Source organism: Acanthopagrus latus, chromosome 18, assembly GCF_904848185.1.
Source record: "Acanthopagrus latus isolate v.2019 chromosome 18, fAcaLat1.1, whole genome shotgun sequence".
NCBI lineage: Eukaryota > Metazoa > Chordata > Actinopteri > Spariformes > Sparidae > Acanthopagrus > Acanthopagrus latus.
Window position 1 is genome coordinate 21,893,262 of NC_051056.1, and position 17,677 is coordinate 21,910,938.

The following is a 17,677-nucleotide window of genomic DNA, read 5'->3' on the forward strand; positions in this document are numbered from 1 at the left end:
TAATTAGCCCTGTCTGGAGCCTGGTGTTTCCTGTTAATGCTAATAGGAAAGATGGGGGTCAGAAGGGCTGGTGCTTAATGAGGAACTGTAATACTACATGTGCAGGCCCCGAGACATACGACACTTCATCAGGGCGATGAGGACAGGACTGAACAAGAGGAGCCCTGGGAGGAAATGACCTTTACTCATGTCAATAGATTCACTTTCAAATGATTAAGTATTGAATCTCGAGTTCTGTCAGAGGAATTTCATGGGACGGTGTGTTTGTGTGTGCTTATCTGAGGAGTCCACTGAAGTGAATATCCAGTTTGGACGACTTTCAGCTGATCACACATCGTGTTCATTTGTGATTATTTGGAATGGATTCATTCACGTGGAAGTTTTCTCAAGTGTGAAACTCTGCTAAATATTCATGTGAGTTAGGTAGATTTTTTCGATGCACAGGAGAAGGACAATTTGCATACGGGCTCTCGTCGCAACTTTGACATCAATCACAGACCAAAGTAAATATTCTGGTGACGCCTGCAGTCGTGTTTGACTTGTATCACTTTAAATAAACTACAGCACAGGGACGTCAGCAGGAGGAGGAAAAAAAGGAGGTTGCCAGAAAAATACACTTTGTGAAAAAATGTTGTTCAGCACACAGAGAATTCAGATCAGGAACAGTGATTCGTCACATCTCCAGTCAAAGAAACTAGAAAGTTATGACAGATTTTTTTTTCCATGTATGATTCAACTCATGCTGGTGGAGTTGTGCTAATTTCTATCACAAGAACAGCTCTTATGGGGGGGAAAAAAATCACATTCATCTTTTACCTGTAGTCTAAAAAATTAATTACGTTCAAGTCATTCCAATATGTGTATGTATGTAGTGCCATCTGGTGGTGATACACAGTATTTTACCAGAATTATGTGGTTTCTTAAAGGGTAATGCCACCAATTTTTGACATTACACTGCAAGGTTTTCACAAGCGGACCACTGATCTAGCATTTCACTCAGATAACACTGTTGGACAGCAGAACCAGAGAATTTTTTTCTTTTTATTCCATGCATTCTTCTTCCTTTTTATAACTTGGACCTAACATTACCCACAAAGCAATTTAACAACTGAATGACATCACTGAAGGGTTTCCCTTTAACTGTCGCTGTCCTGCCACAGACTGTCCTGCTGGTGGCTAACTGCGATTTACTACAATTCCATAATTCCCAAAGAAGATTAGAGTCTTTAGTTTCTTGGTAAGCTTAGTAGCATAGTCAGACAAACAAAGTGACAAATGTAATGTATTATTAAGAAAAATATTTATTTATATAGAAGATGAATGGAAGGTTTAGAGGGACATGAGTTTAAGAAACACTTCATACCGTAACGCAATGGTGAGCAAAGAAATAACAAACCTTATTTACAGAAGTTTGAGGACAGCTATGAAATTGTGATTAATGTATTCTAATGGACAATCAGCTTCTCAACAAACACTACCGCTTAAATATTTAAAATGTGAAGGGAAGACAGGCAGACAGAATGACTGCAGTGGTGAATGATTTAGATTTACTCACCTATTAAAATCATATCCGGGCCAACAACAAACACACAGTAAGGCCTCACAGGCTCAAATCTTCTCTTGCACACTTATTCTGCATCTAAATGAACACATACACTGAAACTTTACAGACAAGAAAACATCAAAATCTTCAATTTATGGTCAATGTTCAAACTGTAGGGTCTCAATTTCAAAGAACATGTCATGTTTAAATGCCTGTCATCTCCAGTACGCCACTTTATTCATCATCTGAGCGCACTTGGACTAATAGCAGTGTTTATGTTTACATTTAATTCCTGTCAGTTTGCGAACATTTAGATCTGATATTGCACCTCATTTCAATATTGATTTAGAAAACATCTGATTGTTCACAACAGAGGGAGAAAAACAAAAAAAACAAAAAACAAAACCAACACACTCTCAGCTGCAGTGTTACACATGGTCTTTGACCTCTGGTTATCTTGTCTGTAACACTACTCCTTTTTCCCTTTCCCCCCGTCCTTGCTCTTGTCCCGTGGCACACGCCCCATATTATAAAATTCTATGTTTGGCCTCATGTCTGTGAGGTGGGCAAGGCGGTTGGACATGGCAAAGAAAGCAGCAATAGCAGCGATGTCCCAGGCATCCTCACGGTCAAAGCCCACTTCCTCCAAAGACAGGAAATGCTGTTCTGTGATGGTGTCGCTGCGACACACAGCCATCGCAAAGTCCAGCATGGCGCGCTCCCGAGGTGACAGCTCTGCATTCTCATAGTTAACAATGACCTGGGTGACAGACAGGAGGGGACTTTATGTGATTTTATACATAATTTTATCAAACAAAAGGTGTTTTGCTCTGATTGTTTGTTAGCACTTTAGAGGGCATTCAACATGAAATATTCCCCTTTTCAGGTTTATAATTTCATTTTGGGTAATTACTAGAATAGGTTTACATACCTAAGTGCTTTTGACAAGAAGCAACTTCCTGTCTACTCTCTTTGCATACTGTTATCTACATGTTTCTGGTAACTTCATTTATGTTGTGACTACAGTAACTGTGTATTATAATCAGCAAAGTAGTGAAAATCAATTAATGCTAATACCTGATCAGAAAGAGTAGGTTTCTTGGAGTAGATGCGGTGCAGTGCGCTGTGGGACACCACACAGTAGAGACACTTGTTGTGCATACTGGTAGCCACTACGATCAGCTCGCGATCTGCCTTGGTTAATCCACCTAGATAATAATATGAATGACAATAAATAAACACTTTCACGACAATAATAATAAAATAAAAATGACATTGCATCAGAGGTGGGTGTGGCCAAAACACATGAAAGACATTATGTAAGTTTCAATGGTCAAACAGAATTATACATAAAAACGAGTAATGCTGCTTCTCAAAAACAGCCCCCTGATATATAATCTAATTTCAAAACAAGCTGATAGTGTTTAGTTTCCTAAAGATGATGTATTAACTGGGTTTAATTGAATTATATCAGAAGAAGTTGGAACTGAATGCTAAGAGGTTAAATGGCTAAACAGATGTAATCAAAAGCCAGCTTGTGGTTTTTCAGTAACAACACCCAGAATGAACAATTGAGTTTAACACAGTTTGGTTTAGTGAAGTCAAATATTAGCTAAAAATGGAGTGGTCCCCTCCAGGCTAGCTTCTGTTCCACATCGTATGGTAATGTCTTCTCATTAAGGGTTTTTTTTATCAGTCATTTCTGAAGAGCTTGATAATGGCCCGCTCTGACTATATTCCAAACCACTGGATCTTAAGTGGTCCAGCCTCAGGGGCCACATTTCTCCTTACTCAATATGTCACGGTTCACATGGAGACTAACTGAGCACCTACTCCATTTTATTTCACCAATGAAAACCAAGTGCAATTGAGGTAACCTAATGAAATAAAAGACTCAACAACACAAAACCTGAATACCTAATGTGTTATCGTGGTCCTCTCACCATGATGACAGGATCATAAAAACAGCACATGCGGCTCACGCCTACCTGATGTTTACCTGTTCCAGCCAGACCCTATTTACCACAGCATCTACCACACTACCAGCAACTGTTTGATCATCAGCTGAGACGGATTCAACATCACACCTGCCTCCTCATGTACCACCTGCACTCCAAAAGGGGGCCTGCTGCCACTGAAATGCAACACTCAACCAGCCTATCACAGCCCTGAAAAAGAGTCTCTAAAGCCAGGCACCGTGACAAATAACATTTCGGCTACTTCAAGTGGTGGATGACGTTTCGTCTGAGCTTGTAGCCAGCGACCACAGATGCTGAATGACGGGTGAAGTGTGAATGATTCACTGCGTTGTTACTAGCTAAAACTCAATTTTCCCGGGAGACTCACGTTTTTCATTTGTCCTCTCCTGGGGTCACAATTCTCCTATTTTGCTCTCAATTTATGACAAATGTTCACACTTTTGCCCTGTTTAGTTATAATAATGAGTGCAGCGTGTAGTCTGCTGTACTGTTTCACCTCATCCTCCTGAGCGGTGCATAGAGGAATGGAGAGGAGAAAGTATATTTGAACAAATTCTTACAGCCCTGAAGAGAAGAATTTCCATTTATTACTTATAGTTTTTAATGGAAAGGGGCTGTAAAATCTGTCTGATCAATTTTTTTCTTCAATCACAGGGGTCGCACGCAACAATCCCCATCGTAGGGCGGCCATACAGGGCAGTGGTGTGCACAGATTCTCTAAAGTGCAGGGGCAAAAAATGAATGAATGAATGAATGAATGGATGAATGAATGAACGAAGAGTGATGAATGTAACTTTATGCCACAGTTTCACAGAAGTCTGCATTCATTCTAAGCAGTTGCATTGTACTTTTCATGTCATTTTCATTCTTTAAATGTCACCAGAATTCAGGAAATTCTTCAAAGACTGGACCCCAAGAACCCCACATAGAATTCAAAATCCTCCATTTCTTTTTAGATGTCTCAAGGTTGGCAAGTATGCATGTCAAGAATTAGATGTTTATCCTGTTTCTTGGGCCCAGGCACTGTCCTCAGGATGCCTCAAATTTCCGGCACAGTCCGCTGAGAAAAGCCACTTGCACTTACTGCCAATAAAAATTAATCAAACAAAAACACACCTGTCTCTTTGTTCATGAGTTCATTGTAGTAAGCGAAGAAGGCTCTGAACTCTGCCGGTCTGTGAGAGAGGACTTTGAAGACGTTGGGTAAAAAGCCTCCCTGTAGGAAACAAGTGGTTAAATCAGACTTGCGACTATATTCATGCGCAGTAGAGTACCATCGAAGACACTGTGGTCATGTCCTCTGTTTTCTGGGTCTATAACATCTTAATACTTTTGGTAACACTTTATAATGTCTATCACATAAAATAAACAATTGTATGCACATGTTACAAATGGCAATTTATAGCTGAATAAGTTATTAGTTGGCTAATAGACATTTTAACAAGTGATGAAATGCTTTATAAACTATTAGGATTGTTCATTGTAAAGTTGCAAGTAATGTTGATAATACTGTGCATAGCTCACAAGTATTGTGTAATTCATGGATAAACATTATTTAGATGGCCATCAGAGAGTTGAACTGATGTTTTTAACCTTTACAGTTGCTTAAAAAATTGTTTCATGAATCATTTAATTGCTTATTAACAGTGAAAGAACATAACAAAATCTAATTAACAACAAATGTACCATTTATTACTGATTGTTATCATAAAGTTCTCCTTCTTTGGTCCGAATTTGAGTCCAGTTTTCATCCATGCACTGACATTGGTATTATTTACTAGGTGATTATTGGTGATTTGGGAGGGACTGGGGGGCATGACCTCAGTATTTCTAAAATCCTGGCCACGGCCCTGCCTCATAGGACTGTCTTTTACCTTCGACTCAACCTCCTCCATGAGCTCCACAATATCATAAGGAAGATCTTTTTTGTAAGGGATTGGATAACGACTGATTTTCTCCGGCGGCTGGTCACTGGAGTAAAGCCTGCTCCCCACCACCACCGCCCCTGCTGCTACTGCTGCCGCTTTCCGCTGAGACAGGCAGCCCGACCGGAGAGATGCCTGGACCAGAGGACAGGAGAGTCACACGGCTGTTTCTGTCACACACAAACAAAAAACTGGCCAACAAGTAGAAAAAGCACTCGACAACTTACGAGCTGTGTGAACACAGAGCGACGACATAACTTCGAGACGAGGTTGCACGCCATGTCAGCGAAGGAGAAGAGCTCAGGAGAGTTTCCAGTCAAACAGAACGAATACGGAAGTCGGGAAAAATAATGACGCCTTCCTCTGCTGCTAATGTAGTGAAATGAAGAAAAAAAGTTATCGATCAACCCAGCTGTCATTCGCCTGTCATTGTTGTGTAGTTGAATTACAACGTTACTCAGACTGTGGTTAGTTACGTGTCGGTTGTTGTGTTGTTGATATATCACAACAGACCAATCACAGTGCAGTATTGAGTCCCGCCTGCTGTCTGACCCCGCCCCCATGCACTGCTCCTCCTCGCCGCCAGGGGTCAGGCTGCGCGTAGAGTCGGCAGAGTTTCCATGGTTGCCAAACAGCGTTTATGCCTGTATTTTATGCAGTTTACATCCAACAAAACCTAGCAGGATGAACAATGAAAATATGATTTAATTCAGTGTAATAAGGTTAGACCTGCTGTTTTTAGTTTGTGTCGGTGTCGTATCTCCCTGAGAGACAGCACCCAGGGCAACAAAAACACTCAGCGTCCTTTGACCCGGAAATAAAATCTTGGCGAACGAGCAACTGGGTACCATTCATTAAGTGGGTGCACATTTTTGGATAATTCATCGAAACAAGAAAAATAATCAAGTACTGGTAGAACATTATAACAGCAATGTTTTACCATGTAAGTATGTGTAATATTCTCCGTGTGTGAGCCGGCTGGTAGTAGTGTATGAATGTTTTCTTAGTCAAGGAGTGCTTAGCATGATGGGGTTGTATTAGCATGGCTAGCTAATGTAGCCGGACAAAACTTTTCAAAACCCCTCCGCGTTGTTTATTTACCGTTGTTCCATACCCAGGAAGCATACGCAGCATCACCTTTGTTAGTTAATAATGTAAAGCTATAAATGACCCGTTTTACCCAGGTTTTACAATGCACGTATTTTTTATGTTCACAGATTTCATTGGAGCATGAGATCTTGCTCCATCCGAGGTATTTTGGTCCTAACCTCCTCAACACTGTGAAGCAAAAGCTTTTCACAGAAGTGGAGGGTACCTGCACTGGCAAGTGAGTGGCTGCAAGACTCATCTATCTATCTATCTATCTATCTATCTATCTATCTATCTATCTATCTATCTATCTAGTTTGACAAATGTGACAGTAACATTCTGGTTTTATTTGTAAAAGGATTGTTTATGTTTTTGAGAACTTCATCATGCTATAATTGGTGATTTTGAAAACTTTGACTTTGAAAGTGATGCTTAAATGTGAGTTTTAGATTGGCAATATTAAAAAACAACAACAGCAAAAAAAACCCTGAAGAACCAAAGGAGCTATGTCAAGCCATCATGACAGTATCAAAATGTTCCTGCATGTTGCTCATTTATTTATGTTTCCCCTTCAAGGTATGGTTTTGTCATCGCAGTCACCACCATTGACAACATTGGGGCAGGTGTAATCCAGCCAGGGAGAGGGTTTGTCCTCTACCCAGTCAAGTACAAGGCCATTGTATTCCGCCCATTCAAAGGAGAAGTGGTGGATGCCGTGGTCACTCAGGTCAACAAGGTGAGGGTTGTATGTTGAAGGATGGATATGTATTCCCTCTGTGGTATGTCCCCAAAGACTGCCAGTAACAGCCATTCCTGCAGTCCTCTGGATGATACTGTTATTGTCTTGACATTGCACTGTACATGTACATGTATTTCAGAACTTTTTTTTATTATAACAAATAATAAAATTGATTATTTTAATGGCCAAAACTCAGCTTTATACTCTGTTCCAGTTAATTATTTAGTTAGATTATATACTTAAAGATATAGATTTTATTAATTTTGAAGATAATGTGGCCAAGATATTTATACAAGACATGCCTGTATTTTGTATTGGCTCATGCCTAAGTATAAGTACAAGTTCTACTGTTGAAGTGAACAATTTATAAGGTTTCTCGGTAATTGTGCTTTCAGTGAAGAGTTCATGCCTCTGTAGTGGTTGATGTTTTGAATATGAAGTGATAATTGCTAATGGAAAATGTCTTGTTTCTTGCAGGTGGGACTGTTCACAGAAATTGGGCCCATGTCTTGCTTCATCTCTCGCCATGTGAGTCACTTTACCGTATAGTTGTATAGTTGGTGCATGAACTGGTCAGCTTTCATACGCTTTTGAAATGATATTATCTCTGTCTCATGAGTGTAATCTTTTCTTTTTGCAGTCCATCCCCTCAGAAATGGAGTTTGACCCCAACTCTAATCCTCCCTGTTATAAGACAGTTGATGAGGTGAGAAAATTTTATGTTATTTCTTATTTACAGCCAAAAGTTTAGAAAAAAAGTGTGATGTTATACATTCATAATGCAAAGTAATAAGGATGCTGCTTACTGCCCTTCTTCTCCTGTCATTTACTGTTGCTGAGTCTTGAATTTAAAGTTGTGTTTCTTCTCTTCTTTTCAAGGACATTGTAATACAGCAAGATGATGAGATCCGGCTGAAGATTGTGGGAACAAGAGTGGACAAGAATGACATTGTAAGTGTTTTGTTTCTTTATTGTTTTCTGTTTTTATATTTTACCCAGATATAGGCACAAATAAATAAATATTACAGGAATGATGTTTTGTAAAATGCTTTTGCCTTGCTTTTTAGTTCGCCATTGGGTCTCTCATGGATGATTACCTGGGTGAGTACTACATAGAAAAGTATTAATATAGATGGTAGTAGGGTCCATAATATTTTTGAACAAAAACACCTCTATCAATTTTGCTACAAAACTAGGGTATTTGTGTGTTAAAATATTAATAGTGAGATTTCTGATGAATAAAAGAATAATACAACTAAGTAGGTGAAGTTACACAAAATTACATCACTTTACTTTAATGCAGCCTCCAACCAGGAAAAGACAACCCTTGCCATATCACAATATAACAATATACAACATTTCTGACAATACTTAGTCTCATATCACAACATCAGTTTGATGTTGATACATTCCCAGCCCTAGGTGGCAGATATGCTCGCTGGACAGGCATGAATTGATAAAATGGCATACATAGATTTATTTAATCTCTTTCTGTCTATTCTGCACAAGAAAGGAAATTTCATTGCTTCGATTTGGTGTCTGTGGTTGCAAAGCATCAATTCCAGCTGTGCAGTGTATGACCTGAGTTATACATTTTTAAAATGTATTTTCTGTTTTGGGATTGATCATTAAACTTTCCATCTGTATTTCATTCCCAGGTCTTGTGAGCTGATTTGCCCCAGGAGGAACACATTTCATACAGGATATAGTCATGTAGTAGTCTAGTTAAGCTTTTGTTAAAATTGATATTTTTGTAAGGGTAAAACAAAATGTAGCAAACACAATGCTTGCTAAATTGACAGCAAGATGACATATGATATAGTAGCCCATATTGTTACTTTACAGTTTGTATAAGTCATAATATCCATCTCCCTAACCCTACATATTGTTATTGTTTTCTGTTTGTTTTGTACTGGACTGTAATAAAGTATTTTCATTTGGTATTATATATATTGCATCTTTTACTATATTATAGCGTCTCAATCTGTTAATATCTTGTTTTTTATCTGAAAAACTCATCTTTAAATCCAATCAGATGTTCTGTAGTGTGTATCAGCTTCACCCCATCTGCACAAAAGATGAGGCGGAACGTGAACGCGGAAATGTAAAGGGCGCGCACGTCTTGTGGACGTAAATACGTCAGCGCGCCCCTCGTTCTTTCTTTCTCTCGTCCTGAAGATGGCGGCAGGGGTGAGTAAGATGGAGAGATGGCCCACTATGCTTTTTCCTTGTACTTTCCCTGCACAATCCGCCGAAAATCTGGCCCATCTGCACTCGGGTTGACCAGCTTTAATCGTGAAACCTTCCCTCGACCTGTTCTGTAGCCGCTGCGGAGTTTATTTATAAAGAATTTCATTCAGTGTTCATTGTAGCTGGTGTTAGCTCCTGCTATCCTGACGTAGCATTCAGTGAATGACGCCCCTCTGCTGGCCCAGGCTTGTGCCACGTTACCTATTGCTATTCCAAGCTGCGGAGACTTATTGTCTTAATAATGAGTGTTTTCGTGAAGCGGTGGTACCTGTATCCTGTTATATCGAGCTAAGTGGAACCAGTGTTTAGCAGAACAGTTAAAAACTTGGTACATGAAGACTGTGGTAATGGTGCCGGTAGTGATTGCTAGCATTAGCATTAAAAGCAAGTAAAAAGCCACGTGAATATAACTGAATTTGCTTCTGCTTGGTTACGAGGCACATTTGGAGTTGATTTTTGGAATAACGTTATGGTGTACTGAACAACCCTCCAGCTTCGTTGTGTGCTCATTCGTGACCAGTCCGTTTAAGTCGTAGAGCATCCAGGTCTGGGAAGCATCGTTTTATTTGTCCTGAACACTGCAAAACTGAGGTAACTCGTTGCTAGCTGAAAATGTGGCTGCATCTGCTGAAACTGTCTTTTCTCGGATAGGCCGCTGTATTTGTAGGAAGAACTGTTTTACAGAGCCAATTGTGTGATTGGGTTTTACATTGGTGAGAAATTGTCATGTGCCTGTCCTTTTTTAGATTTTTATTTTTTGCTAACCTGCTCATTAAAAAGTAAATAGCTGACATATGTTCAAATGAGATGTTTCATGTTTATTGATGGTTAAATAATTGTTTTCTCTTTCCAGACTCTGTACACGTATCCAGAGAACTGGCGGGCCTTCAAGGCCCAGATTGCAGCCCAGTACAGTGGTGCTCGCCTCAAAGTTGCCAGCAACCCCCCTGCCTTCACCTTCGGGCAGACAAACCGTACTCCTGCCTTCCTCAACAACTTCCCTCTGGGCAAGGTGAGTGCAAATGGTTCAGTTGTAACTTCAGTGCTCACAGTTTCTCTTGTCCCGTTGTTAGTGAAGATAATAAGTGACTCCAAGTGAAATCCAACTGAGTAGAACAGCTGCAACATTTTTCACTATGCCAGCATATTTCATTGTGTGTGTGTGTGTGATTACAAACATGTTTCATGTAATATCTTAAAATCTGCCATCTTCAGGTACCCGCCTACCAGGGAGATGACGGTCTCTGTCTGTTTGAGAGTAATGCCATTGCTTACTACTGTAAGTTTAATACTTATTAATCAAATGATTAAGTTTATATGCATTGTCAATTTTTGTGGGTCATTGAAAAGCTCAGTATTTAAAGTTCGCATTAAGTTGGAAAGAGAGCAAATATCACTAGGTTCAACATTTTTCCATGAACACTTGTGGTGTCAATCAGGAATCCCTCCCCCCCTCTGGGGAAAATGAGTGTTCCCCTGTCATTGGGCAAGGCAGTGTCCAATCATGGCACTAAGTCTTAATCTGACAGGGGAAGAGGAATTTGAGACCATATTCATCCCAGTCATCTCTGTTTTAGTGAGTAAAAGGCTGGTTCATGCTATGGGCACAGTACTACAAAAAAATGCAGTCTTTAACTGTTGTGAGAAGGGAACTAGAGTATAGCTGTTAGTATTAAACTGATACACTTGCAAGTCATCTAATGGTCTCTGTCTGAGCAGAAATTTAGATTCTTCATGGTGGAGAAAGACTATATTTCACATGGGTGTGCTGGGCGTGAGCATGTGCAGCACATGGGTCACCACCTAAACCATTGTTGGTTCTACCTGATGAGTCTAATGTTTGAAGTGTCCGTTGCACTGAGGCGGTATGAGATCAGACTGTGACAAGTCTGCGCTTGTCACCGCCCGCATGATGATTTTTAATGGGTTTTTTTTTTTTTTTAATGGCATACAATAGTGCTGACATGCAGTTAATGCCACAAAAAGGCCTCAGGGCTATACATTTTGACGAATCATGTTGTGAGGCATACTGGTGATGTGATTCACAATTGGATCAAATTACTGGAGACTACTAATGAATTTAATCAATTTTTATAAATTCTTTCCACTACAGTGAGCAATGATGCCCTGCGTGGTGCCACTCCCCAGGCTGCAGCTCAGGTACTGCAGTGGGTGAGCTTCGCTGACTCAGAGATCATCCCTCCTGCCAGCGCATGGGTCTTCCCCACTCTGGGAATCATGCAGTTCAACAAGCAGGTTTGCATCTCAGCATTTTCTCGTCAACCTAAAGACTTAAAAGTATTTGGTAGCAGTCCTCCAAGGTTGCTGGCAGTTTTAGTTGGCTATAGTGCAGCACCCTGTAATTGAGATCTGGCACTTGACCCCGCGTAGTATATATTATGTAATACTGTGTAGTCATTCATCTGTCTGTCTCTGTCCAGGCCACAGAACAGGCCAAGGAGGACGTGAAGAGGGCACTTACAGTACTAAACCAACACCTGACCACCCGTACATTCTTGGTGGGGGAGAGGATCAGCCTTGCTGACATCACAGTAGCCTGCTCCATGATCTGGCTCTACAAACAGGTTTGTCTCACACAGTAAAAATAAAACACTTGATCTCTGTCATGATATTGGAGTCAGGCTGCTCCACAAGGCCCTTAACACCTCTCTGTCCCCTGTAGGTTCTTGAGCCTTCTTTCCGTCAGCCTTACCCCAACGTGACTCGCTGGTTTACCACCTGTGTGAACCAGCCCCAGTTCAAGGCTGTCCTTGGGGAGGTTAAGCTGTGTGAAAAGATGGCCCAGTTTGATGGTGAGTCCCCAGCAAAGAGGCCAAAAGACATGCGTACTGAGCACACAGCTGGTTGCTGGAAGATGTCCTTTTTTTTCCCCCTAAAGGATGATATTACACACTTTAATTATTTGTATTTGCTCATTTTCCTGAGTGTCTAAAACAACATGCAAAGGAATAGCGGGGCACCTAGCCAAACGATTTTTACATGCAACCCGATTTTCTGCATTCCCTTAATTGTTTACTCATTTCACTCATCGTTTGGAAAGGCTGTATTATATTTAACAATGTTTAAAGGAAGTAATTGTTGAAAGGATTGCACTAAAGGATTTAGATGCCATTTGCAAACCCTGGGTGTGCACTTATTTACTGAATCGTTAGTGTGGTGATTTAAATGTAATACTGAATTACTTCCAGGCAAATTCCCCTTTCAATAAATGTCACTGCTTGCAGTATTTCACAATCATCTCCAAAATCCTAGCCAGAGATTGGTTCCAGAGAGTGGAAAACCAAAGTTGGATCATGGAACATTTAACTGAAAACATGTTTTTGTTTTCTGTTCCTCCAGCCAAGAAGTTTGCTGAGATGCAGCCCAAGAAAGAGGCCCCTCCTAAGAAGGAGAAGGGAGGAAAGGAGGCAGCCAAGCCCCAGGAGAAGAAGGAAAAGAAGAAGGAAGAGAAGAAGCCTGCCCCAGAAGAGGAGATGGATGACTGTGATGCTGCTTTGGCTTCTGAGCCCAAAGCCAAGGACCCCTTTGCAACCCTGCCAAAGAGGTAGAAAGATGGTGTACTTGTCTAAAGTGCTTGTTTTGGTATGCATCTTATTTTTTTGTTTCCTCACAAATTTTATCTTGTCAGTTTTTAGATATTTGAATCAGCATAGACCAATGGTGACCTTTTTAAGACCAATAATTGCAATTTTCATTTAAGATACTTACCTCAGCAGATCATTTCCTCCCGAGTAGATCCCTTCTACTTGAAAGGGGTTCTTATCAGTCGGAGTAGATTGAGCACTTGAATTCAATGGTGTATTGACCATTTATTTGCTCACAGTATAAGCTGTGGTCTGCAGACAACAGGCATGTTAAGCTCCTAACAAAATATCTCTTTAAATAGAAATGGTGGTGCGTTGGGCGTAATTTGCACCGCCCTTTTAATACGGTGGGTTTGATATTGATAGTCTGTGTGGTGGACACCTGACACACACGTCATTCAACCAGGAAACATGGAGAGACAGCACCTGTATTCCTCAGATTAAACGGGCATCGTGTGTTTGGTATTCAGCCAGTTGAACAATCAAATCTCCTGTTGGGGAAGACACAGGCAGTCCCCTGTCTTTGGGCAAGGCGGTGTCCAATCATGGCACCAAGTCTTAATCTGACAGGGGAAGAGAAACCTGAGACCATATTCATCCCAGTCGTCTCTGGTTAGTGAGTAAAAGGCTGGTTCATGCTATGGGCACATTGAAACACAAGCTATTGATTATGGCTACGAAAACCCACCTCTGCAAGCTGGGCTAGGTTCTGTATGTTTTCTGTAGCATGTGAGTTTTTTGTTTTTTTTAAATATACATACTTCTATAATGTGAGCTCTAAGGTAGCAGACTGCAATTGTTCACTGTTGCTTGCCTATTTTTCCATACCTCGTCTTTGTCTGTAGACCTATATGAACTTCGCCCTTTTTCTCTTTTAGTGCATTTGTCATGGACGAGTTCAAGAGAAAGTATTCCAACGAGGACACCCTGACAGTAGCCATTCCCCACTTCTGGGAGCACTTTGACCGTGAGGGGTACTCAATCTGGTATTGCCAGTACAAATACCCAGAGGAGCTTGAACAGACCTTCAAGAGCTGCAACCTTATCACAGGTGAGAGTCAACAGCTGCCACTTTACCCAACACCTTGGCTCTGAAAGAATAACTTCAGGGGTTGTAACATTTTTATATTGCATAATCGTATGATGGTGATTCTGGCCTTAGTCCTGAATTTATGGGGATTTTCCGGTTAATGTGATGGCACAGGTTGGGCTACATGGTCTGACAGTGCAAGTTTGTCGCTATATTGGAAATATGAAATCACAAGCGTATGTAGTCCCTCTAGGAAAAACATGTGGCCTTTAAATTAGAGGGGGGCCAAGTGATCGAGTACACTGAACAGCCTTTTGTTTTTCTTTTTTATATATATGCGAACATCATGTGCCTCAATTTTATATAATGCATTATGTGTTAGACTTGGTAGACCTCTCCCATAGGCCTAGAGTGTGATTGTTTCATGTCAGATTTCTGTCTTTTAAATCAGTTGAAGTGGCTCTGGCCCATATTTCAGTGTAGAGCAGTTGAAAAGGATTGTAGCCCTGATTTTTTTCCTCGCCAAAGTTCTTTTGAATAGCAGAAAAAAGCCCCCAGATTCGTGGCAAAGCAGTGTCATCTGCACTCAAATCATTGTGTGAACTGTTCAAAGACGTGATCTGAGAGCTCAGCGATGTGTCGCAGACGTCTCAAAGATATCAAGCAGACTAAATATCTGGACGCATGAGGGAGCCGTGCTACAACGCACTTCTCTGCTGCCATCTGCAGTAGTTTTTCTGAAACCTTTCTTTATGCAACTATTTGTGTTGAGGGGGCAGTATAATTTCTATCAGAATATATTGCCATACACATAAGCTTTCTGGTATTTGTAACCATGTCCTCTGTGCTGAACCACAATACGAGTGGACACCTGTGTTTCAGTTTTAATACATTTACTTCAGACTCTTGCTGCAGAACAAAGGTAACTTCCATGACGCATATCCTCATCCTTTCACTAACTCGCTATTGTTTGCCACTGCTGCAGTGAAAAAAAGCAAACCTTGATTACCAATTTCTCATCTCCATTAGATGAAGTTTCTTGACTAAACGTAGTTCGGAGGCCTGACAGACTTGTCTAGTATTCCTCCTGTGAAAGACATTGTAATTTAATCCCCTGACACTGATCACTCATGGTGTGCAATCATGAGTCAGACTCCCCGATTACAAGACAAAGTTGTGTAAACTATACAGCAATCTGGCATCTTTTTGAAAGTCACGTTGTGTGATTAACGCATAAGTAAACCCGATCTGGTTGCAGCTCAAGTCAGTGTTTTGTCTTGGGAATAAAATTATATTTTAAGAATCTCAGCAGCTCCTTCTCCAAAGTTGAGCACAAACTAGACAGTACTTAAGTTGTTAATCGCCCCTCTGTAGAAAAGACAGCAGTCCCCTGTCTTTGGGCAAGGCAGTGTCCGATCATGGCACAAAGTCTTAATCTGACAGGGGAAGAGAAACTTGAGACCATATTCATCCCAGTCATCTCGGTGTCAGTGAGGAAAAGGCTGGTTCATGCTATGGGCACAGAAAAAAAAAATCTTTGGCTACTGTATTATTACTCAAAGACAAAACTACTACTTCTTAAAGGTGAGCATCACATTAAGAAACTTCATGAAACGTTTTTTAACAATAGTGATGAACAAATATAATTTTGATGTTGCATTCTGTTGGGATTTCTTGTTTTCTATTGATTTTGTCTGCTCTTCACAGGTATGTTCCAGCGCCTGGACAAACTTCGAAAGAATGCCTTCGCCAGTGTGCTCTTGTTTGGTGGCAACAACGACAGCAGCATCTCTGGCATCTGGGTCTTCAGAGGCCAGGAACTGGCCTTCACTGTAAGTATTTGAGAGGTCAACTCATTTTTGTTAAATGTCCTGAATTGACAACATCCCCACACTGGACACAGTGGTTTGGGCAGTCATTCATGTCTTAATGAAACACTTGGAGGAGAAACAAAGTTTTAGTTTAATCTCAGGTTTAGTGGACAGTCCCCTGTCATTTGGCAAAGGCAGTGTCCAATCATGGCACAAAGTCTTAATCTCACAGGGGCAGAGAAACCTGAGACCATATTCATCCCAGTCATCTCGGTGTCAGTGAGTAAATGGCTGGTTCATGCTATGGGCACAAACCATATCAAAGATGTAGAATTTTTAAGAATTGGATGTTGTAGGATGATGGATGTCTGTACTTGGATGGTGTTAACATAAATGTTAAATGTAAGATTTGTCATACACAGCACAACTTTCACTTTTTTGCATTTCAGTGCACACTGTAATGGTCCAAATATTTTCTACTGGATAATCTTTCATCTGATCAATTGTGGTTAGCAGTTCATCAAAGAAGTTAAAGCGCTCACATCCAAATAACACTGTTTTCTCCGGTTCTAGCTGTCTCCAGACTGGCAGATTGACTACGAATCATACGACTGGCGCAAACTGGATCCAAACAGCGAGGAGTGCAAGACCATGGTAAAGGAGTACTTCGCCTGGGAAGGAGAATTCAAGCATGTGGGTAAACCCGTGAACCAGGGCAAGGTCTTCAAGTGAGAGGACACTGGGGCAGTGAATGAAAGCACTCTGCGCTTCTGCTTTTCCAGCACTTAAAACCTATGGACTTTCAGCCACCACGTGCTTACTTTACTGCAAGAATGACTCAAAAATGACAGTTTCGAAGACGAGTGAATTTTCTCAGTGGCCCCAAACTGGGTTTTGTTGTTTTGACTTGCGAAAATAAAGCATTTTCCACAATGCCATCTATGGGATATGATGTGTTTGGTCTGACTTTGATCTTTGTGTTTAAAAACATTTGTTTTAAGTGGTTACCAATCTATAAATGGTATTTTATTTCCTACATCTTTTCCTGGAGTGTCACCAGAGAGACAAAATGAAGACGTCGGTGCACTCCATGACCAATAAAACATGTTTGCACAGAAATGCAATGGCATTTGAAATTCTTGCCTTTTGTGTTTTACCTCCAGTCAAAAGTGGAAGTGAAAAACCTTGCCACCAAGTTATGGACATGTTTACGTGACCCTCTCAGTACAACAATGCACACTGAACCACACCCAATAGTGATCCAGGGTGTGGTTGGATGTCTTCAGTTGACATTTTCAACCAGAAGAGGTCAGAAAAACAATGCTGTTCAGCTTGGCATCAAGTTACTGTAAGGTATTCTAGACTCGGTGTTCCATTTTTAGTCTCTGTGACTGGGTTAATACATTTAGCATGTGTCCCCACTGGGAACACTCAAGTATACAACACTTAAATCCCCAAAGGAGCAGCTGTTTATCACTTCCAAACAGCTCTATGTTTAACATGGTGCAGTGTTCCATCCTCCCTGCAGAGGGCAGGCAAAGACTTGACATTTAGAAGTTGTTGGGCTTCTTCAATGGAGAGCATCCAACAGAGGGAGAAAATAACTGGGCCTCACTGCGGTTTTCTCAAAGTTAGATGAGAATTTTGTCTGTTTTAAAATATGGGTTCTTGTGAGGATACTGCTTTTGCTTCCATGAGAAGAGGAA

The 17,677-nt window shown here is 40.8% G+C and overlaps 3 protein-coding genes across 3 annotated transcripts; 2 read left to right on the forward strand and 1 right to left on the reverse strand.

Annotated features, from left to right (window-relative positions):
* Positions 1–1,283: 1,283 nt before the first annotated feature.
* Positions 1,284–5,959, reverse strand: si:ch211-175m2.5 (uncharacterized protein LOC568697 homolog). The gene is made up of 5 exons (XM_037076630.1): positions 5,675–5,959; positions 5,397–5,582; positions 4,639–4,738; positions 2,621–2,751; positions 1,284–2,303 (listed from the first exon to the last, which is right to left on the reverse strand). Exons 1-5 carry the CDS (start codon positions 5,864–5,866, stop codon positions 2,013–2,015), a joined length of 900 nt encoding a protein of 299 aa, XP_036932525.1. The 5' UTR covers positions 5,867–5,959; the 3' UTR covers positions 1,284–2,012.
* A 152-nt stretch (positions 5,960–6,111) lies between these two features.
* On the forward strand, positions 6,112–9,223 carry polr2g (RNA polymerase II subunit G). The gene is made up of 8 exons (XM_037076631.1): positions 6,112–6,390; positions 6,665–6,774; positions 7,113–7,272; positions 7,753–7,803; positions 7,916–7,981; positions 8,155–8,226; positions 8,343–8,376; positions 8,934–9,223. The coding sequence occupies exons 1-8, from the start codon at positions 6,379–6,381 to the stop codon at positions 8,945–8,947; spliced, it is 519 nt and encodes a 172-aa protein (XP_036932526.1). The 5' UTR covers positions 6,112–6,378; the 3' UTR covers positions 8,948–9,223.
* Positions 9,224–9,321: 98 nt separating this feature from the next.
* eef1g (eukaryotic translation elongation factor 1 gamma) lies at positions 9,322–16,920 on the forward strand. The gene is made up of 10 exons (XM_037076629.1): positions 9,322–9,465; positions 10,379–10,537; positions 10,741–10,804; positions 11,639–11,781; positions 11,967–12,110; positions 12,209–12,338; positions 12,886–13,090; positions 14,009–14,181; positions 15,868–15,992; positions 16,545–16,920. Exons 1-10 carry the CDS (start codon positions 9,454–9,456, stop codon positions 16,701–16,703), a joined length of 1,314 nt encoding a protein of 437 aa, XP_036932524.1. The 5' UTR covers positions 9,322–9,453; the 3' UTR covers positions 16,704–16,920.
* The last annotated feature ends 757 nt before the right edge of the window (positions 16,921–17,677 follow it).

Excerpts from the sequence above, each read along its gene's own strand:
- si:ch211-175m2.5 (XM_037076630.1), bottom strand. The coding sequence starts at position 5,866 with ATGACAGCTGGGTTGATCGATAACTTTTTTTCTTCATTTCACTACATT. Across the intron at positions 5,583-5,674 it reads GCTCTGTGTTCACACAGCTC|GCATCTCTCCGGTCGGGCTG; the intron begins GTAAGTTGTCGA and ends CCTCTGGTCCAG. Across the intron at positions 4,739-5,396 it reads TGGAGGAGGTTGAGTCGAAG|GGAGGCTTTTTACCCAACGT; the intron begins GTAAAAGACAGT and ends TGTTTCCTACAG.
- polr2g (XM_037076631.1), top strand. Across the intron at positions 6,775-7,112 it reads GAGGGTACCTGCACTGGCAA|GTATGGTTTTGTCATCGCAG; the intron begins GTGAGTGGCTGC and ends TTCCCCTTCAAG. Across the intron at positions 7,804-7,915 it reads CTTGCTTCATCTCTCGCCAT|TCCATCCCCTCAGAAATGGA; the intron begins GTGAGTCACTTT and ends TTCTTTTTGCAG.
- eef1g (XM_037076629.1), top strand. Across the intron at positions 10,538-10,740 it reads ACAACTTCCCTCTGGGCAAG|GTACCCGCCTACCAGGGAGA; the intron begins GTGAGTGCAAAT and ends TGCCATCTTCAG. Across the intron at positions 11,782-11,966 it reads TCATGCAGTTCAACAAGCAG|GCCACAGAACAGGCCAAGGA; the intron begins GTTTGCATCTCA and ends GTCTCTGTCCAG.